Below are 10,063 nucleotides of genomic sequence, written 5' to 3' on the forward strand. Positions count from 1 at the left end.
TTTTTCGGTTTCAATTTGAACTTTGATATATATTTTTGCATTTTCAATATTTCGATTTGATTTTAATATGTATATTTTTTTTATAGTATTTTAATTTTTCGATTTTAATTCGATTTTTTGAGATATATTTTGTATTTTTAATATTTCGATTTGATATTTAATATGTATATTTTCTTTTATAGTGTTTCAGCTTTTCGATTTTAATTCAATTTTTTGAGATATATTTTTGCATTTTCAGTATTTTGATTAGATTTTTAGTATTTTTTGGTATTTCCATTTAACTTAAATACATTATATTATAATGTAAATGAGTATTATATTAATTATTACTAAATATTAAATAGGAGTAACAAATCTTATAGGCAAACAAAATACAAAATTAGGTCACCGCTGTCCACTTTTCAGCAATTAGCAGTGCACCGCAGCACTTCCCGCCGACCGCCGCGACCACCAGCAGCGACCGCCGCGACCAGCAGCAGCCAGCTAGCGGCAGCGACCAGTCTAGATACGGTATTTGATTATTTTTTGTTTTTATGATTTTTTTTTCTTTCTGATTTGTGTTAATTGTGAATTATAAAAAAAAAAATCATCATAAACAATTTCATTGTGTTAAGTGAGCATAGCCGATATTTAACTTTACAATAAAGTTGTATATTTTGGTTTTGCAAATTTATTCTGAATTTGTGTCCGCACTGCTTCCTTTTGCGAGAAAAATATACTCACACTTTGTTTGAATGGTTGTTACGTATTTTGAGAGGAATATAATGTTTGAATAGATTGTATTGTTATGCGTGAATTTCAACTAAGTATGGTGCACGATTACTATGAAAAAGGTAGAGTAAATAATAAAATTAAATTATTGAATAATAAAGTTAAAAAAAATACTAAGGTAAAATGCAATTAACAATTACTATGAAAAAGGTAGAGTAAATAATAAAATTGAATTATTGAATGATAAAGTTAAAAAAATATTAAGGTAACAATGCAATTACATGAATAGAATTTTAAGTAACATAAATATTGAATTTAAACTAACAATACAATGAGTAACAACCATCCAAACTAGGTGTTAATGTGACCGTAATCATGTTTAAGCAAATTCTTTTTTCACATATTTGTAATGCATGTTTTGAAAAATGGAACTTGGGCTTAACTCTACCTCAAAAGTTAGTAAACGAAGTGATTGATTTTAAATGAATGCAAGCTAGTCTTTGAGAGAGGGGAATTGAGCTAAAAACCGAAGTTTTCTCACATTGTTTCAAGCTCTCTTATAAATGAAGGATTATAATGTGAGAAAACTTCGATTTTCAGCTCAATTCCTTTTAAAGGTCTAAACTTTTTATATCTTAAGGGCTTAATTAAACTGACTTTTTAATGACTTTAACTTCTAATTAAGACCATAACAAAGTTCACAATATGATTGTGATGACTTCTTAATTTGTTTTATTGTAGAAGTATGCTATTCTAACAAACACCAGTAGTTAAAAGTTTAGGTAGCGATTTGTTTTGAATGAAGCTTCATGCTCTTATTAAGTTTTGAATGATGATTTACAAAAAAAGAAAAAAGAATGCTATATACATGGTACATTTTGTGATTTAATCCAAGCGTTCTGTATCCTTATATCGAGTTTGTATACAACCAAGGAAACAACCATTGTTGTGTATCTTTGGCTAGCACAACTCCATTCTCTCTTATTTCTGTGGTCTGTTTCGTAATGAGTAGTATTATTCAGAGAGCTTGGAAAGAAGTCAATGATCCAGTCAGTGCGTTGCATAGGCTGCTTCAGAATGACACTGAAATGTATTCACATATAGAGCTTGTTGAGAAAGAAAGTATTTTTTCTCTCTTGTGTGGACATCTGATTTATTTTTTTCGGTTGAACGTTGCCAAAACCTATTCTTTTTGTTAAATATTGAGGGTGTTATTGATTTGCTTATTTGGTTTTCTGCTTCTGATATTATTCTAATGTATATAGTGATTTAGTGGTAGTTGCTAAGTTATTCCTTTTTTAATTTGCTCGGAAAGTAATGCTTTTCTTTTTCAATCCAAACAGTATATCTTGCTAGAAAAATTTGGCCATTCAACCAAACTATATTGGATTGAATTATTAGGTTGTTTTATAATTGGAAGGGTTTTGTGTTGAGTCTTGTCAAGTTTTGATTCAATTACCTTCTGTCAAGTAGAAGTTAACAACTAACGTCTCACCGTTTCAGGTTTTCTTCTCCAAACAATCTTTGGTTAAGCATCGATGAGTTCTCAGGCCGTTACTTCAAGTGAGGACATTTTTGACTCATCATTGAATCTAGAGGACATTCATTACAAAGAAGGCTACTCGGTAGGCTATACGGATGGCCTAAATTCTGGTAAAGATGAAGGCAAACAGGTAGGACTCAAAAAGGGTTTTGAAGTAGGCGAAGAATTGGGTTTTTACAAAGGTTGTGTTGATGTATGGGATGCTGCTATCTTAGTAGAGCCAACCTGCTTCTCATCTCGAGTGCAGAAAAGCATCAAACAGATGGATGAATTGCTCAATAAATACCCGTTCTCTGACCCAGAGAACGAGTCTGCTACCGATATTATCGACTCCCTGAGACTGAAATTTAGAGCTATTTGTGCAACTCTGAATATTAAACCAGAGTATGATGGGTACCCCAAAGCCTCTGGGATCGATAACTCCGGTTTCTAATTGGTCTAAATTAGTCACTTCCTTGTAGACAGTAAAAATTTGCATGTCATTACATATATATCAGTGTTGAAAAGATTCATGCCAGATATTATATGTATTTGCTGGTTTTAAATACGTCTGTGTGCGCTCGTGTCTGTAGATATCTAATATATATATTGTAGTTATATATGAGTTCCAGATGATTTCATATATGATCACTTAACTTTTAATTTATTGTATCAAAGTGACTCAACCTTACTCAAATATCACATAAAGTCACTTAAAAAAAAGGAATTAATGACGCTGTCGCTAAAAAAATTATATATAGGGACCTTTACAAATAGCTGGGAAGATTTATTCTCTAGACGGTATACATAGATTATATACATATTATACACCCCATCAAATTTTTTTTTTGATACAGCATATTAGTGATACTAAGGAGATTAACACCCATGGTAATAGTAGGAGAACCAATCATTGAGTTTAACACTAAATAAAATCTCTATAATAAGAGTTCAATCAGAAATATAAATTAAGTTTTTGATTAAAGGGGAAAAAAATTTAAGAGAAGAATAAATGACAATTTTATAGGTATGTAGTTAGTAGGTAGGGAACTTTGGATCCACGTTGTGAGTCCATGACTCTAAGCCCCCTATTATATCCTTTGCTGAAGTAAAACCCAATTTGTGAAGCAATTCAACAGCAACTTGTGAATCATTGCCTCTTCTGCATATTACAAACAGAGAAGCATTTGAACCATTCTCTTTATTTACCTCTTTTTCCAAGGCAGCAGATATTTCAGGCAATCTACCTTCCAAAGTCGATAGAGGTATGTTCATAGAGTTGGGAAGTGAAACAATCTTATAGTGATGACTTGGTCGAACATCCACTAATATATGTGCGTCTCCTTTCCTCACTTTCTCATTGTACTCTTTGGTGCTAATTCGATCATCTGCTGAAAGAAAGTTCAACTTCAATGGAACCTGAAACCATCATGAGTTACGGGATGATGAGTTCTAAGCTATGTCCTCATTTGCATACAGTATTAAATACAATTGAGAAGTTGTGAAAATGAAATGCACCGTGGATAATGGAGTTTGAGTAAACTTTTCATAATCAAACTCCGAAAATGTCTGCCTTGTCAGTACTGCATCATCTCCACAAGCTTCGCACTGCAATGACCTTCCACGTAGTTTGACCTAAATTTGTGAGAGAGATGATGATTTCAGATGTTGACAATGCCAAAAGAAAACTAAGATAGATAGAGCAACATGGGAAAATAAATAAATATTGAAAGAAGATATTCCAAATAAATTAATACATGTGCAAGAGATTGTGGAAGTCCTAGTTAATTACTAGTACAAGACATGTATAGAATAGATGTAAAACACATGTATTGCAAGTACTTGTGGGCTAGCTACTTCGAAAAATCTTTTATTTTTTTCAATAACGATTGCAGATATCATCCGCCCTGTAATTTACTTTTTTTCACATCCTACTATCGATTTAAAAGTTTATTGTCTAATTCCAAAAGGATTTATCAAAAAAATTATTATTATAACTCGCCTTAGTTTTACCTAATTTCATTTTTTGCTCACTGCTTATTTCAGAATGCAAAAAAAGACTGCAATATATCCTCTGCTCAGAAAGAATAAAGAACAAAGTGACTGCAAGTATGAGAAATTAGAATATCAAACACACATTACGGAACCGGCCTGACAGCGCATCCAAAAGAAGCATTCTTCCGGAGAGTGGTTCTCCAACCAAGCTAGCAACCTTTATGGCCTCTAAGGCTTGAAGACATCCAATAACACCTGGAACTGAAGTGAATGGAAAAATTAAAACTGAGGGACGGATATAATGTAATATCACGCTGGCAACACCATATGTTTCATAATTGAACCCTACAAATAATACACAGAAAACAGTTGCATTTCCAAAAATTCCAGGTTTGACATGGCATCAATTCTTTCCTCTCCAAGCTCTACCATTATTATAAACAAGATAAGTAGACTAACAAATACACAAACCATAGTGAGAACTTTGTTTCGGAAAACTAAGGAAATTTCACATAAGAGATAAAATATGAGATAATCTAAGGAATCCAGACACTTGTTGAAAAAGGACAGTAGACTAGATGGTTATTTTGAGAAAAGAACAACGTACCAACTCCAAGTACACCACTATCAGCACATCTCTGACAAGCATTTGTGGGTGGAGGAGTTGGAAATAGGCATCGATAGCATGGACCTCCATTGTAATTGTAAACCGTCAGCTATACAAACCATTCGGAGTATAGAGTTAGTTATGAATAAATTTGAAGTTTTAGGGACACACAAAAGCTCCGGGAATGATGAATGATGAATGCTGTCAGGAATGGTACCTGCCCTTCTAGTCCTAGAGCAGCTCCAGATACAAGAGGCTGTTAATACAAGTAAGCCAGTTATCAGAAAATGGATCAACATCCAAATGAAACTCATAATCCAATTTCATACTAGCATCATGAGATCACTGTCGGTATGTACAGGCAAAAATATTCCCTACCACAGTTACAAACATCATACCAGAACATTAGCTTATTTACTTAAAAGTGAGGGTAATAGCTATATGAAAAACCCTCCTGTTAGCTTAAGCACGAGAGATCGAAGGAAACATTATTGCATAAGAAGGCAATTGTATAGTCTATAGCATTTCCGTATCCAGCTTTCAGTAAATATCACAGTACCAGCAGAATTTGTATAAAAAGATAACATCACAAGAAACAGCTAACCTTCCCAAGCACAACACAGCAATCATTGATCATGTAGCGGCTTGGAGCATTGTCTGTTGCATCAACTACCACATCATATCTGAGACAGATCATTAAGCAAAGAAATATCAAAATCACCGCTCTACGGAAGCAAAAGAGGAAACTGAACCAACAAAAAAACATCAAAAGAGATACATATAGGAAATATATCATGCAGCCATATATAAATAGGTGTTACTAAACCATACTTGCTCACAATTTCCAAAGCATTGGACGTGCGGAAGGCTTCTCTATGCTCCACAATCTGAGTGGAAGAGTTGATCCTAAAACAAACAAACAAATAAATTAGAACATTAAATGCAGGTTCAATGCAAAACAACATTACTCTATCTGCGACTTACGAGCGACAAGTAGCAGCAGCTGACTCTACTTTTGACTTTCCAATAAATGCTTCAGTGTGTATTATCTGGAGCACAATGTCAACACCATAGCCAATTAACTTACTAACAGAAACAGCAAAAATCTCAAGATCACTTGACAAAAACAGCATGCATCAAATTCAATAGCCCGTGCATACAACACATAGCTACTGATCAAAAAATTACCTGCCTCTGAAGATTGTTAAGTTCCACTACATCATGATCAACTATACCTATTCGACCTGCAAAATACCATACGAAAAACGTAATTCTTAACAGCATTGCATAGTCGAAAATTCCTTTTCAAAAAAAAAAATAGTTACTACAATGTACGGCTCCATTGACTAACTTCAAATTCTGAATTCGAGAGCAAAATATACGAATTCAGTTACATATCTAACCAACTCCACAGGCAGCAAGATATAGTAAAGCAGGTGATCCTAAACCTCCAGCTCCAATAACCAAAACTGAAGATTTCAATAGATTCGCCTGACCTATTTCAAGCAATAAATCTCAATTATCAAACAGAAATAGTTAATTATTCAAGTCAATTAACTATCCTCACTGCAAAATTGAACTGAACCGAACCTTGAACGCCAAATGAAGGAAGCAATAAGTGCCGACTGTATCTGTAAATCATATCGGGAGATAAACCATTTGAATTGCTCAAATCTCCATTTGAAAGCGGCTGAGGACACACTGTACTTGAATTGACTTCAAGTTGATTAAGCTGCGCTTCGAGAGCAGAAATTTGTTGCTCTATGTTTCTCTTTTCGGACTTCAAGTGATCGATTTCCTGGCGAATACGAGCTGCTTCGACGCCATTGGAATCCATTAATAGAAGCTAAAGAAGAATATGAATATTGTTGTGTTGTCGAAGAAGGAAATTTTGGCGATGGTGAATACAAGGACTGACAATATAAACGCACGCTAATAAACCCTATCGACCCGATTTCCCTCTTAAAAGTGGTCAACTCTTAGGTAAAGTTTTTCAATGTTCTTGGTCAAATGAAATTTAATTATTAAAAATAAGAAAAATAGTTTTAAAGAAATATGTTAAGTACATTCTAAGCTTTCTTGTGTCCTCTCGTGGATTGAGTTAGTTTGATTTTAAAGTTTATCGGTTTGTGGATATATTAAATCATTAAAATATATAAAAAGTTATGTTGTTAAGTAAATTTATACTACTTAATTACTTATTATAGTTATAATTTGCTACAATTATCACTCGTAACTAACATTATACATTAATTTATATGAATAGACTTCGAGTTTGTATAATTGATCCCGTTTGTATGTGTATAATTCATCATAATATACAAATATATATGTATAATATATAATTATCTAATCGATATACATATATAATTCACCTCCTCCCACTCTCTGCCCTATCTTGCTCGCTTATCTCCTCCCTCTCCCTCTCTCACTCGCCTTTCTCCTCCCTCTCTCTATCTCACTCGCTTCTCCTCCCTCTCTCAATCTCGTTTGCCATATATACAAACGCATATGTATAATATACAATTATCTAATCGATATACATATATAATTCACATCTCTCCTACTCTCTGCCATCTCTCGCACACCTCTCTCTCAATCTCGCTCGCCACTCTCCTCCCTCTCTCAATTTCGCTCGCCTCTCTCCTCCCTCTCCCTATCTCGTTTGCCTCTCTCCTCCTCTCCCAATATCACTTGCCATATGTACAAATATATATGTAAAATATGCAATTATCTAAGCGATATACATATACAATTCACCTCTCTCCCACTCTATGCCCTCTCTATCTCACCTCTATCCTCTCTCTCCCACTATAAGCCCTCTCTATCTCGCCTCTATCCTCTCTCTTACTCTCTTCTCTCCTCCTAAAATTATATCTATGGAGAGTAATTAAACTATTTTAAAATAGCTATAGGTTAAAGTTCTATATATATATTTGAAATAAGATGACATCAAATAAGTTCATAAATTATATTTTGCTCAATAATCATTGATATTTTATAAAATAATCGAGAATTTAAGATATATTAAAAATAAAAATAAATCCTATAATGATATAAATATAACTTTTTATCCGTTAAAAAAGGGAAGTAGTAAAGAAGCGATAACTACTTAAAAGGAAAAATCGATCGTAGCCATAAAGAAAAATTAGAGAAGTGATGATACTGTGACGAGGCAGGCAAAATGATCAGCCACGTTGTGCTATGTGTTCAAAGCTAATAAGGCTGGACTCTTCGTGTGCCACTTGGCCCCTAATTTATTGTCTATTCATCCTTAAATAATTTGCCAAACTCTAAGAGTTACATTTTATTGGGTGTTAAAAAGACCTATCTTCATTGTAACAACATATTGTAAATTGTTGAAGCGAAATTAGCTAAGTTTTAGAAGTTAAAAGGAGTATTCAAATATGGGTGCCTATAATCAGTTTCTCTACTTTTGCAATATCTCGCGCATCAAATTCCTCGCACGCCCACGCCAGCCCATTTTTGTTGATACTATACGGGTATCTATTAACTTCTCTCTTTTTTTATTTATTGTTTTTACAATTTCAAGTTATTTATCATACTCTGATTGTATTTTAATTTAATCCAGAGTTTAAAAATATAATTGGAATTTTATTATTTGAAATTATTAAAGACACGTTAAATATATTAAAATATTTTTTAATTTTAAATCTTTTGATCTTAAATATATCTGACCGAAAGTCATAAAAGAAAAAAGAGTCAATGATCTTTTCTTTTTGAACGGACTGAGAGGTAGGGAGCTAGACTATTACCTTGAAGCTTACGAATTCTGAATTAGTAATATGTACATATTTCATGCATTTTTAAGACAAGTTTTGGGCAACGAAAATGATACTCTTTTGTCTCTAATTATTTGTTCACTTTTTTTAGTTGTCTTTAATTATTTGTCCATCTTGATAAATCAAGAAATGATAATTTTTTATCTACTATATCCTTAATTGATTACTTTGAAATGATTATTTTGAAATGGAAAAGGAGAAATTTTTAGAAAATTTGAAGTTTCTAATTCATTTCATAATTAATACAGTAAAATGGTGAACCTAACATGTCAATCGATCATTGTTACATATGTTTTAATTCAAAAGTTGATAAGTACTCGCAGATGTTTTAATTCAAAAGTTGACAAGTAATTATTAACATTAACGAAAGTATATTTATAGATTATTAACGTTTTTTTTCTTCTTCCTCTGGACTTTGGTATACTATTGAGTTGATTCTCTTTATATCACGAGCTAATAAGATTTGCATACAGTCTGATCTCACAAGATACGTTAGGTTGTGGTGTTATGAATTATTATATTGTATCCTTGTAATTTCTTCATTGTTACAACCTTAATTAATTTTAATAAATATATGGAGGCAGAGATATAGCAAGGAAAATTATGATCATCATGCAGAAGAGAAAGCACCAACCACAGCTGAAGAATTCACAAGAGTTGCTGAAGAAATGGCTGAGGAAAAACAACATCAAGGCTTTAGAAGCCAACCAGTGGACAAAGCACAAGATGCCATAAAAGAAGCTACAACAACAACTGATTCTACTTTTGAATCTCTCAAGGAAAGTTACAAACAGACTACTGGAAAAGATAATTTTCATAAGAAAGGTGATGATGATGACTCTAATGATCTACTTAAAAGTAATCCACAAGACCAAATCAGTAGTTAAATATCAGAGTTTGTTTTTTTTTTAAAAAAAATTGAAATTAGAGTTGTAATTAACCTAGTGGTGCACCTTTTTTTTTTTTTTTTTTGGGGGGGGGGGGGGTTCTAAATAATTAATAGTAATAGTAAATAATTCAATTTGAGAGATTTCCTTTTATGTCTTCTATTTTCTTTGATGGAATATTTTAGAAAATTTGAATAGTCAATTCAATATAAAATGATTATACACTTGGAAAAAGATAAAAAGACTATTATATTGAGGGATTTTTATGTCTTTCTTATTCTTTTAATAATAGAATATTTTACGAGTCGAAAATTTGAATCGTCAGTTTGAAATAAAATAATGAGATAAAATAGTAGAAAGATAAAAATAGTAAATTTGAGAGATTTTTTCATGTCTTCTATTCCTTTGATGGAATATATTATGATTCGAAAATTTGAATCGTTTAATTCAAATATAAAACGACTTACATAGTAGAAAAATAAAAAGACTTCTAGTAATTTTAGAGATTTTCTTTATGCCTTCTATTCTTTTGATAGAA

The 10,063-nt window shown here is 32.4% G+C and overlaps 3 protein-coding genes across 3 annotated transcripts; 2 read left to right on the forward strand and 1 right to left on the reverse strand.

The window, feature by feature from the left end:
- The first annotated feature begins 348 nt into the window (after positions 1-348).
- Positions 349-2,858, forward strand: LOC107024538 (protein LTO1 homolog). Its single transcript, XM_015225529.2, has 2 exons — positions 349-510; positions 2,215-2,858. Exon 2 carries the CDS (start codon positions 2,250-2,252, stop codon positions 2,685-2,687), a length of 438 nt encoding a protein of 145 aa, XP_015081015.1. The 5' UTR covers positions 349-510; positions 2,215-2,249; the 3' UTR covers positions 2,688-2,858.
- A 267-nt stretch (positions 2,859-3,125) lies between these two features.
- On the reverse strand, positions 3,126-6,773 carry LOC107024162 (adenylyltransferase and sulfurtransferase MOCS3). The gene is made up of 11 exons (XM_015225074.2): positions 6,426-6,773; positions 6,239-6,331; positions 6,024-6,079; positions 5,820-5,884; positions 5,667-5,741; positions 5,440-5,518; positions 5,053-5,091; positions 4,836-4,944; positions 4,371-4,489; positions 3,752-3,868; positions 3,126-3,652 (listed from the first exon to the last, which is right to left on the reverse strand). Exons 1-11 carry the CDS (start codon positions 6,670-6,672, stop codon positions 3,269-3,271), a joined length of 1,383 nt encoding a protein of 460 aa, XP_015080560.1. The 5' UTR covers positions 6,673-6,773; the 3' UTR covers positions 3,126-3,268.
- A 1,384-nt stretch (positions 6,774-8,157) lies between these two features.
- On the forward strand, positions 8,158-9,598 carry LOC107025693. The gene is made up of 2 exons (XM_015226458.2): positions 8,158-8,338; positions 9,223-9,598. Exons 1-2 carry the CDS (start codon positions 8,243-8,245, stop codon positions 9,523-9,525), a joined length of 399 nt encoding a protein of 132 aa, XP_015081944.1. The 5' UTR covers positions 8,158-8,242; the 3' UTR covers positions 9,526-9,598.
- The last annotated feature ends 465 nt before the right edge of the window (positions 9,599-10,063 follow it).

Source organism: Solanum pennellii, chromosome 7, assembly GCF_001406875.1.
Source record: "Solanum pennellii chromosome 7, SPENNV200".
Taxonomy (NCBI): Eukaryota; Viridiplantae; Streptophyta; class Magnoliopsida; order Solanales; family Solanaceae; genus Solanum; species Solanum pennellii.

What these genes read in the sequence shown, in the direction of transcription:
- LOC107024538 (XM_015225529.2), top strand. Translation starts at nt 2,250, where the DNA reads ATGAGTTCTCAGGCCGTTACTTCAAGTGAGGACATTTTTGACTCATCA.
- LOC107024162 (XM_015225074.2), bottom strand. Translation starts at nt 6,672, where the DNA reads ATGGATTCCAATGGCGTCGAAGCAGCTCGTATTCGCCAGGAAATCGAT. An exon ending in GCTGTGTTGTGCTTGGGAAG is followed by an intron (nt 5,092 to 5,439) that starts GTTAGCTGTTTC and finishes TTGTATTAACAG; the next exon opens with CCTCTTGTATCTGGAGCTGC. An exon ending in CTCTAGGACTAGAAGGGCAG is followed by an intron (nt 4,945 to 5,052) that starts GTACCATTCCTG and finishes TGGTTTGTATAG; the next exon opens with CTGACGGTTTACAATTACAA.
- LOC107025693 (XM_015226458.2), top strand. Translation starts at nt 8,243, where the DNA reads ATGGGTGCCTATAATCAGTTTCTCTACTTTTGCAATATCTCGCGCATC. An exon ending in TTTTTGTTGATACTATACGG is followed by an intron (nt 8,339 to 9,222) that starts GTATCTATTAAC and finishes ATATGGAGGCAG; the next exon opens with AGATATAGCAAGGAAAATTA.